Source organism: Oncorhynchus mykiss, chromosome 12 (genome assembly GCF_013265735.2).
Source record: "Oncorhynchus mykiss isolate Arlee chromosome 12, USDA_OmykA_1.1, whole genome shotgun sequence".
NCBI classification, from domain to species: Eukaryota; Metazoa; Chordata; class Actinopteri; order Salmoniformes; family Salmonidae; genus Oncorhynchus; species Oncorhynchus mykiss.
The window spans coordinates 63438390-63461795 of NC_048576.1; the positions used below are offsets into that span (position 1 = coordinate 63438390).

The 23406-nt window shown below is 41.7% G+C and overlaps 1 protein-coding gene across 3 annotated transcripts; it reads right to left on the reverse strand.

Moving 5' to 3' along the window:
* Nucleotides 1–6337: 6337 nt before the first annotated feature.
* Nucleotides 6338–23259, reverse strand: stxbp2 (syntaxin binding protein 2). Of its 3 annotated transcripts, none has more exons than XM_021624469.2 (18): nucleotides 23150–23259; nucleotides 21521–21570; nucleotides 21336–21417; nucleotides 20895–20971; nucleotides 20685–20760; nucleotides 20367–20470; nucleotides 20015–20163; nucleotides 19410–19494; nucleotides 18389–18519; nucleotides 17927–18034; nucleotides 17582–17705; nucleotides 15399–15479; nucleotides 13899–14040; nucleotides 13342–13448; nucleotides 13129–13227; nucleotides 11419–11504; nucleotides 9260–9417; nucleotides 6338–6747 (listed from the first exon to the last, which is right to left on the reverse strand). In XM_021624469.2, the coding sequence occupies exons 1-18, from the start codon at nucleotides 23184–23186 to the stop codon at nucleotides 6683–6685; spliced, it is 1761 nt and encodes a 586-aa protein (XP_021480144.1). In that variant the 5' UTR covers nucleotides 23187–23259; the 3' UTR covers nucleotides 6338–6682. The 3 variants fall into 3 exon arrangements, with proteins under 3 accessions (XP_021480144.1, XP_021480143.1, XP_036793939.1); XM_021624468.2 differs by having other exon boundaries at nucleotides 9260–9420; XM_036938044.1 differs by lacking the exon at nucleotides 9260–9417.
* Nucleotides 23260–23406: the final 147 nt, after the last annotated feature.

Here is a 23406-nt window from a genome sequence, read left to right on the forward strand (position 1 = left end):
CTCCTTCTCCCAAATCCAGTCAGCTGATGTTCTGAAAGAGCTGCAAAATCTGGACCCCTACAAATCAGCTGGGCTAGACAATCTGGACCCTTTCTGTCTAAAATGATCTGCCGAAATTGTTGCAACCCCTATTACTAGCCTGTTCAACCTCTCTTTCGTGTCGTCTGAGATTCCCAAAGATTGGAAAGCAGCTGCGGTCATCCCCTCTTCAAAGGGGGGGGACACTCTTGACCCAAACTGCTACAGACCTACAGTGGGGAGAACAAATATTTGATACACTGCTGATTTTGCAAGTTTTCCTACTTACAAAGCATGTAGAGGTCTGTCATTTTTTTTATCATAGGTACACTTCAACTGTGAGAGACGGAATCTAAAACAAAAATCCACAAAATCACATTGTATGATTTTTAAGTCATTCATTAGCATTTTATTGCATGCAATAAGTATTTGATTACCTACCAACCAGCAAGAATTCCAGCTCTCACAGACCTGTTCATTTTTCTTTAAGAAGCCCTCATGTTCTCCACTCATTACCTGTATTAACTGCACCTGTTTGAACTCGTTACCTGTATAAAAGACACCTGTCCACACATTCAATCAAACAGACTCTAACCTCTCCACAATGGCCAAGACCAGGTAGCTGTTTAAGGACATCAGGGATAAAATTGTAGACCTGCACAAGGCTGGGATGGGCTACAGGACAATAGGCAAGCAGCTTGGTGAGAAGGCAACAACTGTTGGTGCAATTATTAGAAAATGGAAGAAGTTCAAGATGACGGTCAATCACCCTCGGTCTGGGGCTCCATGCAAGATCTCACCTCGTCGGGCATCAATGATCATGAGGAAGGTGAGGGATCAGCCCAGAACTACACGGCAGGACTTGGTCAATGACCTGAAGAGAGCTGGGACCACAGTCTCAAAGAAAACCATTAGTAACACACTACGCCATCATGGATTAAAATCCTGCAGCGCACGCAAGGTCCCCCTGCTCAAGCCCCCCCTGCTCAAGCCAGCGCATGTCCAGGCCCATCTGAAGTTTGCCAATGACCATCTGGATGATTCAGAGGAGGAATGGGAGAAGGTCATGTGGTCTGATGAGACAAAAATATAGCTTTTTGGTCTACTCCACTCCACTCGCTGTGTTTGGAGGAAGAAGAAGGATGAGTACAACACCAAGAACAGCATCCCAACTGTGAAGCATGGAGGTGGAAACATCATTCTTTGGGGATGCTTTTCTGCAAAGGGGACAGGACAACTGCACCGTATTGAGGGGAGGATGGATGGGGCCATGTATCGCGAGATCTTGGCCAACAACCTCCTTCCCTCAGTAAGAGCATTGAAGATGGATCGTGGCTGGGTCTTACAGCAGGACAACGACCTGAAACACACAGCCAGAGCAACTAAGGAGTGGCTTCGTAAGAAGCATCTCAAGGTCCTGGAGTGGCCTAGCCAGTCTCCAGACCTGAACCCAGTAGAAAATCTTTGGAGGGAGCTGAAAGTCCGTATTGCCCAGCGACAGCCATGAAACCTGAAGGATGTGGAGAAGGTCTGTATGGAAGAGAGGACCAAAATCCTTGCTGCAGTGTGTGTAAACCTGGTCAAGAACTACAGGAAACGTATGATCTCTGTAATTGCAAACAAAGGTTTCTGTACCAAATAATTAAGTTCTGCTTTTCTGATGTATCAAATGCTTATGTCATGCAATAAAATGCCAATTAATTACTTAATCATACAATATGATTTTCTGGATTTTTGTTTTAGATTCCGTCTCACAGTTGAATTGTACCTATGATAAAAATTACAGACCTCTTGTCGTGGAAATTTCCTCTATTTACCAAATCATGAGCGCAAACCACACACAAGTCAGAGTTAGTTATCAAAGTCCATCTTTAATTATATGAGCTCTATCACAACCCTGTGACTCTCAGATCAATTCAGTGTCTATCAATGAATTTTCTGAGAGCCCCTTCTACATTGCAACTGAGATCCTTTAATAGCAAAGAACACACATAGTCAGACAGCATAGACATAATAAACCGTTCAGCTTTGTCTCCTTACTCAAACCCAGAACCATAAACCAATCCTCCATATCAACAGGCATATATCAAATTGTCATTTAGATACAACCAATTCTAAATACAACCAATACTGGACAAGCTCACGGGGAACATAGAATGATTCCAGACACTGCCATCCTCCTCTCCCCGATGGGAAAAGTAGGGAGTGACTGGCACACAGACACAGTGGAGCAAAAGATATGTTTACACATGATGACACCTTGACCTCTCCCCTCTCTGCGGCCCATGCAACTTAGTCTTGACATAGAACAGATAACTGCCAATGGCCACCACTATAGTACAACAATAGTACAAAAATGAGAAATAACTCATAAGCATATGATGAATATAAAACATCTTATCTATGTTACCCACCAATTCTGATTATTCCCCAACACTCTACATGCTTTGTAAGTAGGAAAACCTGCAAAATCGGCAGTGTATCAAATACTTGTTATCCCCACTGCATATCTATCCTACCCTGCCTTTCTAAGGTCTTCGAAAGCCAAGTCAACAAACAGATTACCGACCATTTCGAATCCCACAGCACCTCCGCTATGCAATCTAGTTTCAGAGCTGGTCATGGGTGCACCTCAGCCACACTCAAGGTCCTAAACGATATCTTAACCGCCATCGATAAGAAACAATACTGTGCAGCCGTATTCATTGACCTGGCCAAGACTCTCTGTCAATCACCACATCCTCATCGGCAGACTCGTTAGCATTGGTTTCTCAAATGATTGCCTCGCCTGGTTCACCAACTACTTCTCATGGGAAAGTTCAGTGTGTCAAATCAGAGGGCCTGTTGTCCGGGCCTCTGGCAGTCTCTATGGGGGTGCCACAGGGTTCAATTCTTGGGCCGACTCTCTTCTCCATATACATTCAATGATGTCCCTCTTGCTGCTGGTGAGTCTCTGATCCACCACTACGCAGACGACACCATTCTGTATACTTCTGGCCCTTCTTTGGACACTGTGTTAACAACCCTCCAGATGAGCTTCAATGCCATTCAACTCTCCTTCCTTGGCCTCCAACTGCTCTTAAATAGAAGTAAAACTAAATGCATGCTCTTCAACCGATCGCTGCCTGCACCTGCTTGCCCGTCCAGCATCACAACTCTGGACGGTTCTGACTTAGAATATGTGGACAACTACAAATACCTAGGTGTCTGGTTAGACTGTAAACACTCCTTCCAGACTCACATCAAACATATTCAATCCAAAGTTAAATATAGAATTGGCTTCCTATTTTGCAACAAAGCATCCTTCACTCATGCTGCCAAATATACCCCTGTAAAACTGACCATCCTACCGATCCTCAACTTCGGCAATGTAATTTACAAAATAGCCTCCAATACCCTACTCAATAAATTGGATGCAGTCTATCACAGTGCCATCAGTTTTGTCACCAAAGCCCCATACACTACCCACCACTGCAACCTGTACGCTCTAGTCGGCTAGCCCTCGCTTCAAACTCGTTACCACCCACTGGCTCCAGGTCATCTACAAGACCCTGCTAGGTAAAGTCCCCCCTTTTCTGAGCTCGCAGGTCACCATAGCAGCACCCACCTGTAGCACGCACTCCAGCAGGTATATCTCTCTGGTCACCCCCAAAACCAAATCTTCCTTTGGCCACCTCTCCTTCCAGTTCTCTGCTGCCAATGACTGGAATGAACAACAAAAATCTCTGAAACTGGAAACATGTCCCTCACTAGCTTTAAGCAACAGCTGTCAGAGCAGCTCACAGATTACTGCACCTGTACATAGCTCATCTATAATTTAGCCTAAACAACTACCTCTTCCCCTACTGTATTTATTTATTTTGCTCCTTTGCACCCCATTATTTATATTTCTACTTTGCACATTCTTCCACTGCAAATCTACCATTCCAGTGTTTTACTTGCTACATTGTATTTACTTCGCCACCATGGCCTTTTTTGCCTTTACCTCCATTATCTCACCTCCTTTGCTCACATTCTATATAGACTAATTTTTCTACTGTATTATTGACTGTTTGTTTTACTCCATGTGTAACTCTGTGTTGTTGTATGTGTCGAACTGCTTTGCTTTATCTTGGCCAGGTCGCAATTGTAAATGAGAACTTGTTCTCAACTTGCCTACCTGGTTAAATAAAGGTGAAATAAAATTTTAAATTTAAAAATGAAAGGAAGACCCAGAGTTACTGGTACTGTATGTAAAATAACTATACTAAAAAATATATATTTTCCTTTATTATTCCTCCCCTAATTGGAGTTATCTAATGGACAACAACTCTCAACTTCCAACGTATACTGTACATACTATATACATTTCATACAGTCTCTTATAAGAGTGCTGATCTAGGATCCGTTTTGTCTTTTAGATCTTTATGAATAAGATTATGTGTACTGGGGGGACCTGATTCTAGATCAGCATTCTTTCACTTTATAAATACAGGACCTGAGCCATACAGTCTACACCTTATGTATTTGGACAGTGAAGCTAAAACATTTTATTTGGCTCTATACTCCAGCATTTTCTATTTGTGATCAAGTGTTTCATATGAGGAAACAGTACATAATGTCTCCTTTAATTTGAGGCTATTTTCCTTCATATCTGTTTTACAGTTTATAAATGAAAGCACTTTGTATCTAGTCCACCAATGTGAAGAAGTCAGCTTCTATCTATCAGGTCAGAGGTCAGGGTTAGATCGTCTGTACAGAGGCTGACTGCAGGTTACAGACTTGTCTGGTCTTCAGTGTCATACTAAATTATTTTAACCAATAATTCCAGTCATTATTAAATAACATACACCGTATTTGAGTCCCACCTTGAATGAAACATTACTTTTACTGTTTAATGAAGCCTTTATAAGCCTGCATAGATGCTTCACTCAGAACCAGATACTGGTGTCATTTCAGCCATTGACAAAGAACATACAGTATATAGGGGGAACATTTAGGTCTCACTTCAAACTACACCTAATTTGTAAGGCTTACTGAAACAATCATAAGACTTTTATAAGGCATACATAGAGGCTATATGAATCATTTACAGGCAATAACATATGATATATATATGCCGTTTATGCGGACGCTTTTATCCGTTGACTTACAGTCGTGCATCTTACGGACAGCTGGTCCTGGGAATCAAACTCACTCTCCTGGCATTGAAAGCATCATGCTCTACCAGCTGAGCTACAGTGGACCATAGAAAATGCCAGATGTCACACCAGATGAAACGGCCTGTTATATCACCATTATCTAATATGAAACGCTATAAATGACTTGTGAAGCATCCATGTGGTGTTTATGATCAACGTCTATACACATTAAAACACTTTTTTTTATTAAGTGGGACAAATATTTGCTATTTAGACTGAGACATAATGCAGTATTTAAGAAGTGAGGATAAGGATGCATAAGTAATTAAGCTCAGTGCCATAAGGCCTCCAATCCTAAACAGGCTGGTGGTCAATATCAATCACATTAAACAAAGACCTTCAGCATCGATTGTGAAAGCCATAGAAATTAGAATGCATGCTACAATACATAACGCATGCTTTATTGCCATAGAAATGGACATTAGAATTCATGCATACAATCAAAATAGGGACGGTTTCCCAGACACAGATTATGCCTAGTCCAGGACTAAAAATTAGTTTCAACTGAAAGTGTTTTCCCAGGCTTAATCTGTACCCGGTACCCAGACTAGTACTGTTGATTTCTCCTGGCTTCAACACCAGGGATTCTCTTTGCATTCTCATGGCAGCAAGAACATATGACAAAGAGAAAAATGCATTTTGTTTATTCATAATTTGGACTAAAATACAAAGACATCAAAGGCCCTAACAACCACACATCATCCCTTCCTTTATAAAAACCTATATTATTATGAAAGTGCATGATTTCAGAGAAAGACACTACAGTAGTAAAGACATTTAGACAGATGAAAACAAATGTAACTCAGGAAAGGCACACAAGTAGTCTAAAGAGGCCACTGCTCTTTATACAATTTAATTCATCAGCAGTGAGGACAAAAGGAGAGGAAGCCACTTTAGAATGTTGATATGCAGCCCATATTTGTAACTCAATTACAGTAGAAGACACAGATTCAAATAATCTTCATAATATAAGGACTGTTTTAATTAAATATTCAGAGAAAAAAAATGTCCATCACAGCATTACATTAATATGTATGTACATCATTTGTTTTAATTCAAGCATAATTCAAATAAGAAAATTCAATAAAATATTGAGAATCATAAGATACTGTCCTTTAATGATGACTACATCTTTTAAAAAAAAGGCACTTTGTTTTAGTCATCTCAAACCCTGCAACAGACGAGTGAGTACTCAAGCATCTCATGATGAACCCCTCCGTTAACAGCAAACCTGGGTTCAAATAGTATTTGTTTTATTTTTTAACTGTGCTTAATTGAACTTGTTTAATCCAATAGAACCACTGGAATAATCCTAAAAAGTGCAAACACCACTGATCTGGCACTCCCGCAGGCTTAAATCAAAACCCTCAAAACAAGAGCAATTTGAATCCAGGTTTGTGTTCAGAGACATTCTCCCAGCAGATAGACCTTCTCCCTACCAGGCCTGAGAAGAGAAGGGAGGGTTGTATCTAGTTTTCAGGAGTTTAAACCAGATCCAGCTTCTTCAGGTCATTTAGGAAGCTGGTGGGAGTGACAATGTGAGACGAACCTATAGAGAGGAGGGGAAACGACAACACAGGAGTATTAATACTAATTATATGGCGCTTTTCTGAAACCCAAAGACGCCTACATTCATTGTGAAGATTCATGATGAAAATGTATGGAGCCAGACAGACTCTGGGGGATATACAGTGCCTTCAGAAAGTATGGACTTTTCCCACATTGTTGTTACAGCCTGAATTCAGAGATGTCTCGTCACTGGCCTACACACACACACACACACACAATACTCCATAATGTCAAAGTGGAATTGTTTTTTGAAATGCTTACAAATTAATAAAAACATTTAAGCTGAAATGTCTTGAGTCAAGTATTCAACCCCTTTGTTATGGAAAGCCTAAATAAGTTCAGGAGTAAAAATGTGCTATACAAGTCACATAATAAGTTGCATGGACTCACTCTGTGTGCAATAGTGTTTAACATTATTTTTTTAATGACTACCTCATCTCTGTACCTCACACATACAATTATCTTTAAAGTCCCTCATTCAAGCAGTGAATTTCAAACACAGATTCAACCAAAATGACCAGGGAGGTTTTCCAATGCCTTGCAAAGAAAGGCACCTATTGGTTTAAAAAAAAGAAAAAATAGCAGACATTGAATAATATCCTTTTGAGCATGTTGAAGTTACTAATAACAGTTTGGATAGTGTATCACTACAAAGATAAAGGTGTCCTTCCTAACTCAGTTGCCGCAGAGGAAGGAATTTCACCATGAGGCCAATGGTGACAAACAGTTAGAGTTTAAATGGCTGTGATAGGATATAATTGGGGATGGATCAACAATATTGCATACGCTGATTAAAAATAAACGTAACTGGCAACAATTTCAAAGATTTTACTGAGATACAGTTCATTTAAGGAAATCATGACTGTGCTTGGGCGCACTGAGGAGCCAGGCCCAGCTAATCAGAATGAGTTATTCCCCACAAAAGGGTTTTATTAGAGACATAAATACTCGTCAGTTTCATCAGCTGTCCCGGTGGCTGGTCTGAGACAATAACGCAGGTAAAGAAGCCAGATGTTGTGGTTACACATGGTCTGCGGTTGTGAGGCAGGTTGGACGTACTGACAAATTCTCTAAAACGACGTTGTAGTCGGCTTATGGTAGAGAAATGATCATTAAATGATCTAGCAACAGCTCTGGTGGACATTACTGCAGTCAGCATGCCAACTGCACTCTCCTTCAAAACTTGAGACATCTGTGGCATTGTGTTGTGTGACAAAACTGCACATTATATATAGTGCCATTTTATTGTCCCCAGCACAAGGTGCACCTGTGTAGTGATCATGCTGTTTAATCAGCTTCTTGATATGCCACACCTGTCAGGTGGATGGATCATCTTGGCAAACGAGAAATGCTCACTAACAGGGATGTAAACAAATTTGTGCACAAAATGTAAGCAAAATAAGCTTTTTGTGCATATGGAAAATTTATGGGATCTTCTATTTCAACTCATGAAATATGGGACCAACATGTTGCGTTTATATTTTTGTTCAGCATAGTTGCTCCAAAATACTAACCTAGACAGAGTGACAGAGTGAAAAGGAAGCCTGTACAGAATACAAATATTCCAAATCATGCATCCTGTATACAACGAGGCACTAAAGTAATGTTGCAAAAAATGTGGCAAAGCAATTCACTTTTGGTCTTGAATATAGTGTTGTTTGGGGAAAATCCAATACAACACATTACGGAGTACCACTCTCCATATTTTCAAGCATAGTTGTGGCTGCATCATGTTATGGGTATTGCTTGCAATAGTTCAGGACTGGGGTGTTTCTCAGAATAAAAAAAGAAATGGGATGGAGCTAACAGGAGGCAAAATCCTAGTGTAAAACCTGGTGCAGTCTGTTTCAACTTGACAGCAGGACAATAACCTAAAACACAAGGGATAATCTACAATGGAGTTGCTTACCAAGACAGTGAATGTTCCTGAGTGGCCGAGTTACAGTTTTGACTTAAATCTAATTGAAAATCTATGGCAAGGCCTGAAAATGGTTTGGTTGTTGAGCAATGGTCAACAACCAATTTGACAGAGCTGAAATAATTTAGAAAAGAATAAGTGGACAAATGTTGCACAATCCAGGTATTGAAAGCTCTTAGAGACATACCCAGAGGTGTAAGGTGCTTCTTCAAAGTATTGACTCAGGGGTGTGAATACCTACGTAAATGTGATATTTCTATACATTTCACTTTCAAAAACATTTGCAAAAATGTCTGAAAACGTGTTTTTCACCTTGTCATTATAGGGTATTGTGTCCAGAGAGAAAATAAAATCCATGTAATCTATTCAGGCTGTAACAAGTTAAGGGGTGTGAATACTTTCTGAAGGCACTGTAGGATCTTTTCGCGCCACCAGCAGGGGAATTCGAGGGTACATGGTGTGTCGTCATTGTAAATAAAATAAAAACTCAACTGGCTTGCCTGGTTAAAGAGAAGGTTAAATAAAATACAAACGTGTACAGTATTAAGTTTGAGTCCAACTATTGTGTTCCTACCAATCAGGACCTCCCATTTTCCGTCGGTAGCTCGAGTGACCTCGTAGGCGGAGCGCATCTCAGAGTGGGACACGCCTCCGATCATGAAGATGATGAGCCGAGGGCCGGAACGATACTCCGTTGGAGACTTGTTCTTGTGCCACTGTCCAAACCGAGCACTGCTGCAGTATGATACAAACATAATAAAACATGTACATTTCTAATTATGTAGAAATTACTGGTCAAAAGTAGTGCACTATATAGAGGGAATAGGGTGCCATTTGGGACACCACTGCATTGTGTCCATTAATTAGTAAACACACAGATTACCAAACCCGGAAGTGCCTTCAGATTAACTTTTATACAGTGCATTCGGAAAGTATTCAGACCCCTTGACTTTTTCCACATTTTGTTACGTTACAGCCTTATTCTAAAATGGATGAAATTGTTATTTACACACACAATACCATATAAGGACAAAGCAAAAACAATTTAGAAATGTTAGCAAATAAATAAATAAATAAATAAATTATATATATATATATAAAAACTGAAATATCATATTTACACAAGAATCCAGAGATGTTCGATCGGGTTCAAGTCCGGACTCTGGCTGGGCCACTCAAGCACATTCAGAGACTGGTCCCGAAGCCACTCCTACGTTGTCTTGGCAGTGTGCTTAGTGTCGTTGTCCTGTTGGAAGGTGAACCTTCACCCCAGTCTGAGGTCCTGAGCGCTCTGGAGCAGGTTTACATCAATGCTCTCTCTGTACTTTGCTCTGTTCATCTTTCCCTCGATCCTGACTAGTTTCCCAGTCCCTGCCACTGAAAAACCTCCCCACAGCATGATGCTGCCACCACCATGCTTCACCTTTGGGTGCCAGGTTTCCTCCAGACGTGACATTTGGCATTCAGGACAAAGTGTTCAACCTTGGTTTCATCAGACCAGGGAATTTTGTTTCTCTTGGTCTGTGTCCTTTAGGTGCCTTTGGCAAACTCCAAGCGGGCTGTCATGTGCCTTTTACTGAGGAGTGGCTTCCGTCTGGCCACTCTACCATAAAGACCTGATTGGTGGAGTGCTGCAGAGATGGTTGTCCTTTTGGAAGGTTCTCCCATCTCCACAGAGGAACTGGAGCTCTGTCAGAATCTGGTTTTTGGTCACCCTTCTCCCCCATTTGCTCAGTTTGGCCAGACGACCAGCTCTAGGAAGAGTCTTGGTGGTTCCAAACTTCTTCCATTTAAGAATGGAGCCCACTGTACTCTTGGGAACCTTCAATGCCACAGATAATTTTTGGTACCCTTTCCCAGATCCTTTCTCAGAGCTCTATGGACAATTCCTTCAACTTCATGGCTTGGTGTTTCCTCTGACATGCACTGGTGTATATATAGACAGGTGTGTGCCTTTCCATGTCATGTCCAATCAATCAAATTTACCACAGGTGGACTCAAATCAAGTTGTAGAAACATCAAGGATGATCAATGGAAACAGGATGCACCCGAGCTCAATGTCGAGTCTCATAGTAAAAGGTCTGAATACTTATATAAATAATTATTTTTACAAAAACCATATATAAATTAGCAAACATTTCTAAAAACCTGGTTTTGCTTTGTCCTTATGGGGTATTGTGTGTAGATTGATGAGGATTTAAAAATATATATATTGGGGGGCAGGTAGAGCGTTGGACTAGTAACCGAAAGGTTGCAAGATCGAATCCCCGAGCTAGCAAGGTAAAAATCTATAGTTCTGCCCCTGGCAGACAAGGCAGTTAACCCACTGTTCCTAGGCAAGTCATTGAAAATACGAATTTGTTCTCAACTGACTTGCCTAGTTAAATAAAGGAAAAAACAACATTATATTAAGGCTGTAACGTAACAAAATGTGGAAAAAGTCAAGGGGTCTGAATACTTGCCGAATGCACTGTACAACACAAACAAACTATATCAACAAACTAAAAATAACTCCTGGTAGATTATTCACAGGCTGTCTAATTAATGGCAGCTTGGATCAACTAACTTTTCACCTCTCCAGCCCACTTAACTACGCCAATGCTCTATTTTAAAGATTACATCTGAGATTAAAGTGTTAACGTATGTGACCCATCTGCATCCGATAAGGCCATGCCCCTTCTGTCCACGGACCCCTCCCCCCCCCCCTCCAAGTGATGTATAGAGTATACACACCTGACAGTCGTCTGCATGGTGTTGATGGGGGCAGGCTCAGAGATGAATGGCCACTGCTTCTTGTCCAGCTTGTCCTCTATGGCATTCTGGAAAAATAGACAGACATGGTTGGTCAGACTTGGAATTTTGGGATGACAGTAATTTGCTAGCCAAATGCCTCACAATAGTCCCAGTCGGTTTTCATGTAATAAGGAATTCCTCTCGACCACACCCACAAGTTGGGGGAAAAACAACATTATTTCCTGTTGATCCACATTGTAAGAGGCAACTTCATCATAGATTTTTTTTTGTTATACAGAAACAACAAAATATGCAGAAAATCTGCTGTGTTGTTCAATGTACATGTAGCCAGGTCAAAAATCGGAGCCTGTGAGAAGAGCCTTGTGGCTTCAGGCGATGTCCAAGTAGGAAGATGTCCAAGTAGACGTCCAAGTAGGCTACACGTAGATGTCCAAGTAGGCTACACGTAGCTATGTGTGTGGAAAACGTCACCACAGGTAACACATTTAACTTGTTAAGTACAGTCCGTTTGGAACTCTACTCACTACTTGTATAGTCCGTTTGTTTGTGTTGTTGGCCTTGGCTAGCTTAATGTTCCGGTCGGTAGGTAGCACTCACTCATCGTCATGACAGAAAAGGGGGATCTGGGAAGCCTTACGTTTTTCTAAGTTGTGAGAAGGCCAGAGAGCAGGCAATGTTGAAAAGTCATCTTTACACATGTACTTTTCTTAAAATGTAGTTTTGTAATTGACTAAAACAAGGAAATTGTGGTTGAAAAAGGTCAAGTTTTTGCTGTGAGCCACTGAGGTAACCACAGGTTGTCTTCCCCACAGACGGGCAGGGTCGCGCCTCTTTATCGTATACCGATTGGGTCTATATTAGGGAGCCATTGCGAGTGTACCCATGAGTTTACCAGTCTAATTGCCAGGGTTATAGGTTCCAAGCCACTTCTAGTCCATCTATTTCTATGTGTGCTGCTGCATTGTGGGGGGTGTTTTTGTTGCTTGTTTCAACAAGGAGCAACAAAGTTTAATCACTTTGTTTAGAGTCCATGTTATCGCCGAAACGGACTCAACTGCACTAATGCCCAACCGTCCTGTCGTCAGTCAGCTGTTGACGGATCCACCTGTACCAAAATACCGGAGACCCGATCCAGAATTCAAAAAAAGTGTCACGGGTCTTATCTGATATTATTGTCACGGGTATATGGGGTGGCAGGAAGCCTAGTGGTTAGCGCGTTGGGCCAGTAACGGAAAGTTTCTTGATTGAATCCCCGAGCTGACAAGGTAAAAATCTGTTGTTCTGCCCCTGAACAAGGCAGTTAACCCACTGTTCCTAGGCCATCATTGTAAATAAGAATGTTTTCTTAACTGACTGGCCTAGTTAAATAAAATAAAAATGAAATAAATAGCACGAGTCTGCTTGGTGTTCCTCCCTCACTCTCACAGTACACAAACAGCACGGTCCCTGCTAGAGCGGCACCTCTCTCATGCTTTCAGCTCCGGTTAATAAAGTATCTTAAAAATGTACTTTTCTGCTGCGTCCTGCACTCGGATCGGACCTGGATCTGACCAAGTCTATATGGAACGGGTCTAGTTGTCCCGGGTCAGTTCGTGAAAGGGTCGGGTGTGGGTGGGAAAGCACCAGGCCCATTTCAAAGCAGGTCCAACTTCCTCAAACCACACTGTCTATCCTTGTCCTCCTTCATACCTCCATCACGTCTTTGATGGTGGGTGTCCATCGGGAGAGCTGGTACGTACTCTCCTTGCGCTCTTTCTTCTCAGGCAGTGTTTTCCCTGCGTTGAGAGCCTGAAACACAACATTTCACACACTTCAAAATATAACAAGGGGAAAAAAAGAGGCATTTATTCAGCCCAAAAACGTGAGAGCGGCGGAGAGAGGGACAGACAGAGCCCTACTGACCCCAGCGATGACGGGGCAGCCCAGGTGCTGTAGGTTGGTGATGATGTTGCTGTTTGCCTGCACGTTGGCATGCTGGATTAACTTGGTCAGGTTCTCCTCTCCAATGCCTGTGTGTGAGGAGACCACCGTTATACAGAGTAGAGCTGGAGAACGTAATGAGTGATGACTCATCAAGTTAGCCTAATCAAAACGGCTTCCTAAACTAGCCTGTTGTCATCCCCCAAGTATCAACAGTAACCACATCATATTCTTAGAGAGACCATCATTATTTACAGAGTAGAGCCAAGCGCTCAACTTAAAGACCACCATCTGCTCCTCAGGCCAACATCCACAAACATATACACACACACCAAAAAAATGTGATCAAGTCAATTGATCGTATAGAGCTGTTCAGGAGAGCTATCATTTCATTTCAATAGCAGTCAGGTGGAGAGTAGCTGTGTCCTATCATATTATAAATGCTCATATTGCTGCACCTGCTGTGTGTATCTTGACCATGCATTGACAGAAAGGAAACACATTGGGACCATGCAGCCAAGGCAAATCTGTTGACCTACCCTTCTTCTTGTGGAACACATAGAGCAGTATAATGCGGATCTTGTCGTAAGGGTCAATATCGGTGTTGAGGAGTACCGGGACGATGCTCTTCATGGCATCCTTCAGGGGTTCCCCATCTACATCAGTCCCCATGGCCAGGTCCTGGGAAACATACGGGGAAAAACAACAAATCGACAACACCACTCAGAGAATGATGCATTTAGGTCCCCCCGCATCCATCTGCATCCGTCACACATCAGTGCATTAACACTGCAGATCCTAGTCCCACAATCAGACCCGGATTACCTCACTCCTGGACATGCTGGGTACGTCTCAAGTGGCCACTAAACCTACCACCACTAAACCTACCATGTTAAAGACTAGGAAACAAACCCGAGCGGCGCTATTAGAATCATTAAGACCAAAACAATGTATGCGCCCCAAATGGCACGCTATTAGTAATGCACTAAATAGGGACTTGGGTGCCATTTGGGACACGGTAAATGTGTTGAGGGAGAAAGTAGGAGCTGCTCTGGGAACCAGGAAGGGAAAGGGATTCTAGTCTGCGATGTCTTGGTGTAAGATGGTGTAAGATTTCTGGATGGACGGGTTTCCCAGTAGTAATAACAGCCTGGCAACATTAATGGTCTTTAAAAGACTAGGTCTTTAAGACTAGTAAATTACATTACTGTAGGTTCAGAGAGGGACACTTGATAGAGATGTGCGACATGTCTCGTCTCAAGCCCTTTACACAACATTAGTGAAGTGGATGCCCACTAGGACGCCAGACAGCGTCACACTATGGGGGCGTGTCAAATGGCACCCTATTCCCTATATAGTGCACTACTTTTTTTTTTTTTTACCCCCTTTTCACCCCAAATTCGTGGTAGTCTTGTCTCATCCCTGTACGGCAGTGTACGGACTTGGGAGAGGCGAAGGTTGAGAGCCGTGCGTTCTCCGAAACACAACCCAACCAAGCCGCACTGCTTCTTGACACAATGCCCGCTTAACCCGTAAGCCAGGAGCCACCTGCCGACCTTGTCAGCGCATAGAAAAACAAGGAAGATGAGGATATCTTTGGGAAAATAAACATTTCAGTGTAGAAAGAATGATAGAGGATGTCAGAAAAGATGGGGGGGGGGAATAAAAAAATAAAATAAAAATCACAGAACAGAAACATATCAAATCAAAGAACCGACAAACATGTCATTAAAATGCTATAGGTCACTCTTGAAAAAGAGATTCATCTCAAGGGTCTTGCTGGTTAAATAATGGTTGAATAAAACCAGGGTCTGTTTACACTGCCGAGAATCAAAAGCATGCTCCTGGGTGTATCATGAGTGTACCTGCCAGGTCATTTGCATATTGTTTCATAAGAGCGGGAGAGGGAGCTTGACGCCACCCTATTCCCTATATAGTGCACTACTTGTGATCAGATCCCTATGGGTCTTGGTCAAAAGTATTGCACTATATAGAGAATAGGGTGCCATTTGGGACTTGTGTTTTGTAGCAACACTGACCTGTTCCACCTCACACAGCTTGTCCACAGAGGCTTTGAATTTCTTCATGCAGGCCTCAGCCAGGTGCAGGTGAGTGGAGTACTGCAAATCAAAATAAACACATTACTTATTAACTTCTAAAAGTTGATGTCATCACACTATCATGATACTCCACTTTGTTGCTACAGCCTGAATTCAAAATGGATTAAATTGCAGTCATCACCCATAATGACACAATCAAACGTTTTTAAGAACTGTTTAAATTTGAGGGAAAATTAAACACAGTATCTCATTCACACCCCTGAGTGAGTCAATTTCTAGAAGCACCTTTAGCAGTGATTATAGAGCTGTGAGTCTTTCTGGGTAAGTCTCGAAGAGCTTTTCACACATGGATTGTGCAACATTTGCCCATTCTTTTCTAAATTCTTTAAATCCTGTCAAATTGGTTGTTGATCATTGCTAGACAACCATTTTCAGGTCTTAACATAGATTTCCATGTAGATTTAAGTCAAAACTGTAACTCAGGCCACTCAGGAACGCTAACGGTCTTATTGGTAAGCAACTCCTGTGCAGATTTGGACTTGTGTTTTAGGTTATTGACCTGCTGAAAGGTGAATTCATCGACCAGTGCCTGTGCTTAGCACCATTCCATGTATTTTTTTTATCCTGAAAAATTCCACAGTCCTTAAAGATGAGGTGGCAGGTAGCCTAGTGGTTACAGCTGGGCCAGTAACCGAAAGATTTCTGGATCGAATCCCCGAGCTGACAAGGCAAAAATCTGACGTTCTGCTCCTAAACAAGGCCGTTAAGCCCACTGTTCCCCAGTAGGCAGTCATTGTAAATAAGAATTTGTTTGTAACCGACTTGCCTAGTTAAAAAAAAGGTTAATCACACAAAGATTACAAGCATATCCATTGAATGATGCAGCCACCACTATGCATGAGAATATGGAGAGTAGTATTCACTAATATGTTGCATTGGATTTTCCCCAAACATAACACTTTGTATTCAGGACAAAAAGGTCATTGGTTTGCCAATTTTTTTGCAGTAATAATTTACTGCCTTGTTCCAAACAGGATGCATGTTTTGGAATATTTTTATTCTGTACAGGCTTCCTTCATTTCACTCTGTCAATTAGGTTAGTATAGTGGAGTATAACTACAAGGGTTGATCCATCACTAGTTGTCCTATAACAGCCACTAAACTCTGTAACATGGTGAAATCCCTGAGCAGTTTCCTTCCTCTCCGGCAACTGAGTTAGGAAGGACGCCTGTATTTTTGTAGTGACTGGGTGTATTGACACACCATCCAAAGGGTAATTAATAACCACCATGCTCAAAGGGATATTCAATGTCTGTATTTTTATTAATCCATCTACCAATAGGTGGCCTTTCTTATGCAAGGCATTGGATAACTTCCCTGATCTTTGTGGTTGAATCTGTGTTTGAAATTCACTGCTCGACAGATAATTGTATGTGTGAGGTACAGAGATGAGGTAGTCATTCAAAAATCATGATAAACACCATTACACAGAGTGAATCCATGCAACTTATTATGTGACCAAAGCAAATGTTTACTCCTGAATGTATTTAGGCTTGCCATAACCAAGGGGTTGAATTCTTATTGACTTAAGGCATTTCAGCTTTCCATTATTAAGTAATTTGTAAAAGTTTCTAAAAAACATAATTCCACTTTGACATTGTGGTGTTGTGCGTAGGCTAGTGACAACAAAAAAATAATTTGAAATTGAATCCATTTTAAATTCAGGATGTAACAACAAAATGTGGAAAAAGTCAAGGAGCGTGAATACTTTCTGAAGGCACAGTATAATGAAAAAATGTATTGGGCATGCATTATACGTGGCCTGCTACACCGGATGCGTAACATTTGCAGAGGGTAATACGCTCCTATTAATTTCAATTAAATCAGGCTCACGCCCCTTGAGTGTAAAATCCACTTTTTTTTTTACGTGCACCTCATTCCTGAGAACAATAGGATAAGGTAACTTGCACTAAGCTTTCAGCGTAGCAGGTAAAAATCCTACTGTTTGCTAGTATGGACATTGGAACACGGCCCATATCTTTGCCAAATGTGAATAGAACATGTGTTGACATTTAGGCTGACAGTAGGTGATCACTGGAGAGACATGAATGCCAGTCTCAACCAATCAACTGATTTTAGATGGAAAGACGAGGAATACCCACCAAGCTGAGTTCCTTCTGGTACTGTGGCATCTTCTTTAGCATCTGAGACAGGTCTTTGATATTGGCCTTATCAGTGGACATCCTCTTGCTCTCACAGAACACACGCAGCAGCTCCGTCACTTTCCTGGAACAAGAAACAAAGAGCATCAACATCTGAACCCAGGGTTGGGTTCAATTCAGTGTTCAATTCAAGAAAGACAATTCATGATATACATTTTTACAATTCACTTCCTGAATACAACACTAAACTTACCTCCAACTCTGGATCATGTCATCTCTTATTAGTTGAGGTTAGAATCGTTAAAAGCACTAGTCGTATGTAATCTTGATGAGCGTGTGTCTTACTTGGTGACGTCAGCTATGTGCATGTGTCTCAGCTGGACCCACAGATCATCGTCTTCGTCCAGGAGAACCTCCTTCTCCTTCGAGTCCCCGATCCCAGTCGTCTGATATCTACAACACACAATAACACAGGGATCGTTTGATAACTAGAGCACACAAAACAACCGTTATACAGGGATAACAGCTACCTTCTTCTACTCATGGTATGATGTGTAACTTTTCATGAGTACTATATATAGCTACATTCACTAATAATAATGTGGTAGGAGAAAGGTTATACTCCTAACCTGTAAACACGACTAACCAAAATGTAAAACTGACCCTTAAGCTAATCTTAACCAATTCTGAAATGAAGTATCGTTTTGCAGGTCAGGAGTGTCTGTATAGCATTTTCCATATGGTCATCATGGGCCTTGGTCAAAAGTAGTGCAGTATATTGGGAATAGGCTGCCAAACTAAGCCTACTTGTAGATGTCCTGTTTGATGTCCAGAAGGTCATAGACCATGGCCTGGAAAGTCAGCTCATGCAGAATGGGAGAGATGGGGTCAAAGCCACGGTCCACAATCAACAGCTGTGACCTGGCCTTGTCAGGACCCTGAAAACGCATCAGACATCTCACGTCAGTCAGGGCAAGAAATTATACCTAAAAATGTCACTTTTTAATTACCAGTTAACTCCTTCAGTGCTTTGGCAGACAGGGGATATTGTTATATATCAAATATATTGCCTCTAGCTCTACAATAGAATGTCAGGAATGCTTTTGGGTAACAGGTGTTTACCAACAAGTCACCTAGTCAGTGCCACCATCAGACTTGACTTGACCCATTCAGAAGAGTTTTTTTTTTCACACCAGCCTTTCACACATTCAATTTTTTCTAAAAGTACAACCACAAAAACAAGAAAATATCTATGCCATGTGTATTCTAATACCCTTTTCACACTGTACTGCGCAGGCCTGCTTATGCACCCACCGCAGTGGATATTTTGTTGTGAAAAACACATATCCGAGCCAGTACAGTTCTGCACGATAGTGTGAAAATGGTATTACTGTGCTGGGTACTGAGGCAGAGAGACCATGGCGAAGATAAGAGCAGAAAGGTAAATTATATCAAATGAATACATGCCTTCAGAAGTCCAACACAGGCTTTAAGGAAATGCCAGCTAGGAAAGACAGAAAAGGAGAGGAAAAAGTAGCCGAGCAGCAGAGATTGTGAAATATAATTTACAGGAAATCAAGTGAGAAAGTAGAAGTAGCTATGAGAGACTCCGATAGATGTAACACTTTCAAAATGCTTCAATAATCATATCATTAGCCTAGAATCATAAAGACAAAGCATTTGATGGTTGCCGATAGAAGTCGTTCAATGCAGTGTATTTTCAGGGAGTGAACGGTCATTGAGCCAAGCAGACATGGTATTATTAGTACTGTAAAGAAGTGTTGTGTATTGCGAGAGGTGGCGAGGCATTGGTGTCTCCTCTCCTCACCTCTCCCATGCTGGGGTTGTCTGCTTTATGGGCGTTCAGACGCTGATACACCTCCTCAGCCAGCCTGGCATTCTCCTCAGGACCGCTATGGTAGAGGGAGGGAGAGAACGAGAGAGAGAGGGGTGACTTGCGACTGAACGAGCACAGACACAGATGTGCAAAAAGACCATTGAAGACAGGCTCTGTATGCAAGACCTGTGTGATGAGCGTTGAAAAAGACGTTGAAAAGTGTCAATTCGCGATCCATTTGGGGTGTTGCAACCTTCGTCCACTACTGGAGGACTAAAAGTATCCATTTTTATTTTATTTTTTTTAATTTTACCTTTATTTAACTAGGCAAGTCAGTTAAGAACAAATTCTTATTTTCAATGACGGCCTAGGAACAGTGGGTTAACTGCCTGTTCAGGGGCAGAACGACAGATTTGTACCTTGTCAGCTCGGGGGTTTGAACTTGCAACTTTCCGGTTACTAGCCCAACGCTCTAACCACTAGACTACCCTGCCGCCCCAGATGAACATCCAATTCCCACTGAAACCTCTGGTAGCACTTGCATGCCTGTATTTATGAGACCTGTCTGTAAGTTAGGGTATGGTGTGTATAGGTACCTGCGGTAGCGGATGGCAGGGTACTCCTTCAGGGTGTCACAGAGGGTGGCGATCTGCTCTGCCAGAGTCTCCATCATTCTGTCTTTATTCCCCTCTCCAACTGGACTGTAGAATGAGTGCAGGGAGCTGGGATCGTCCAGGGAAAATACCTAGAATAGAGAAGGGAGAGAAAGGGCGTGAGGGAGAGAGAGCGAGAGACGACAATTACTGGGCATTTTCACTGGATACTCCTTAGAGTGATCAAACTACCAGAAAATGTGTTGTTTTCAATGGGAGGTGGCAATTTGGCCATGCGACCAGAGTTGAGCAAAGTTCAAAGAAGGTGCTGTAGGGTAGGTAGGTAAGTACCCACCTGGGACTCGTATGGCAGGAAAGCCACATTGATCTCCTTCAGAGTCTTGATGACTTTGGCAACTCTGGACCTCCCAATCTCAGCAAAAAGAGCATCTGGGCAGTCTGCAGGATAGGTGATTGTCACAAAACCAACAGTTATATTGTATTATTAAACAAAATATTCCTGCTTTTTGTCATTTTGCGAGGTTAATCTCAATTAGATTTAGAATCTCCTTTCAAGAGAGACATGACCAGAAGGACACCACATTTTTTTGTATCAGACAAGGGATGAGTACAGTTTTGAAGTTTTATAACAATTTAAAACAAATGGTCTTACTGTCTGTGAAGAAGATGTGCGCCGCTTTGTAGGTGAAAGCAATCTCTTTGAAGTCATTGATGAGAGCACGAACCGACTGACAACATCCACACACACACACAGGTGAGAGAGAGAAAAAGAGGAAGATTAAAGATTACTTTACAGCAGTACAGGATATGGCAGTTGATGACATAGTGAAATGGGGAATGGCAGGGGAAACACACTTCTCACCTTCTCTGAAGGAGAGATCAGATAAATGGCCTCCAGGCTGGAGATGGGTTCCCTGCGCTTGTTGATGTCCTCCACAACTGGGGGAGGAAAAGGAAGATTAGTTAGTGACTGTAAAATCCTAACTGAAGAACGCCTCCACAGACACTCACTTCCTCATACTATGACCCATACCTGGGTTCAAATAGTATTTACTTCTTTCAAATAGCATTTAATTAAGACTGTCTCAAGTGCCAGGTGGGAGGGGTTGGGTTTGTACTTTTGGGACTATTGCACCAGACAAGCTCAGTTGAGCGCAGCTTAAGTATTTGAAAGAAAACAAATACTGTTTGAACCCAGGTCTACTCTGAACATTGTTTAGAATGATGTATCCCTTGAACTAATAAATTGTTATTGACAAATACAATTAGCCTAGCCCACTGGCCATCCCATCCCAACACTTACTAGTCACCCCCTCTGCCATGATATCTGACATCTTGCAGCAGGAGGACAGGATTCGCATGCTGATGTGGTCCACAATGAGCACCTGGACAAACAGATGGGCGTTATCAATTAATATTCAATTTTTCATTAGACATGTCTTTTTACATGGATCTTTTCAAAGCCACGCTCAACATTCTTTACAATACCTTCCATTCTCCATCCTTCTTCACACTTTTGATAACACCATTCAGGATTTCTTAAGAGATGAGGAAAGACAGACAGAGGAAGTATGAAATATTACAGTAACAAAACTGAAATGTGTCCAATAACTCAGAATGAGTAGAGGTGTTTATTTTATAGTTAGTTTACATGGGGGGTCAATTAAGAACAAATTATTATTTACAATGATAGCCTGGCAAGAGGCAAAACATTTGGAAATAGACAACAGTAGTCTAGGTTCTGGAATCTGTTTTTTTCCTTCCTGGTTCCATATTTGACAGAGATCTCTTAAAGTTGACCCAATTGATCTATGTTTTTTCAGGTGGTGTTTGTTGGCCAGTGTCAAACAGTAACTAACTGGGTCGTAAAAGGCAAAGGAACAAACTTACACAGGTAGTAGGTACACATTGTCTTCCTTCCTGGTTGATCACAAGGCAGCCCACAATCAACTAGCTACACCCAACTTGACCTATTGTTCCCATCATAGCTTCCATAATAAAATAAGCAAAACACAAGGGAACGCTGTAAAAATATGACCCAGGATGAAAGCCTCACGCCCAAACCTCCCCAGCCTCCTGACCAACGCATTCAATGCTTCCGTCAATACTCCCCACTTGGTAAACAGTTCGATCACATCATTAATAAAAACTGGTACATCTTGAGCACTGATCCACAACTGGAAAAGACGTTTAAAGAACCCCCGCGGGTAGTCTTCAGACACACTCCCAACATCAGTCAAATGGTGGTGAGGTCTGACATTCCACCGGTGCCACGTAGTCCCTTTCTAGACAATGTGGTGGCTCTTCACAACATTAGCTCTTTGAGATACATTGCCATCGAACATGTTAAGACTCCTAGGAGGGGGGAGATACTGATAATCTATGAGAAGATAACAGTATTGGATCCACCGTTTGTGTACCATGTCTCTTAGAGGTCTGAACCAGGAGTTTGATATCAGACCATTTCTTCTTGCCTTCCAAGTCATCTACTTGGTCGTTTTGTAAATATATATTATTTTCTGGAACTACGACATGTATCCATCTCATTGTTATAAAATTAGCGATAAACAAATTGTTTTTGCACCCACCATGCGTCATGTCCGCAATGGTGAGGTGAGGTGTGTATATTTTGGTATGTGTTTGTTTGACCTGACGAAGAACCGTTTCTGATCGGAACGTTGTCAAAATAAGCGGTGAATTGGGATATTTAATAGTGTGCGGGCCTTCTTGTTCTTTACTAGTATTGTCCATTAGCCCAGCACCTGTTTTCAAGGACGTGCGTATGACCAAACTTTTCTAAAGTCAGCAAAACAAGTTTTAGAGCTTACTTGAAATACTACAACTAGTGATGATGCATACCCTTCCCAGTCACATTTAATATTTACATTTTAAATAGCCTAATGACAGCCAGCTATATCCCATTGCCAGTCATGACTCGGAAGCAACTTGCTTGAGTGGCGAATGCTATGCATCGCTAGCCAAGCAGTTTGGATGTTTTCTGTTATTAATTTTCGTGACAAACTAAAAACGTGATGGTATCAAAAAGGCACTATTTCGACCGCAGAACGTCGAACATTAGACACTTGAGTTATAAAATTAACACATTTCTTAACTTACTCTCTCCGACTACAGCCTTCAGTCCGCTTGGAGCCATCTTGACACTTCCGTGTTGTCGATTTTTTTTCAATTACATTTTTTTAACTGGCTGACGTAAACATAACACTCACGTCATGTCCGCTTAGTTTTTTAAAAGATAGGAAAGTGTTCAAATGCACTCAAAATGAAGTAAATAAGAGTTTCCAATTTGACTAAAGTGTTATTCATATTCTTCATGAGTTAATTTACATTAAAACATTGCCATTTACAGTAAGTCT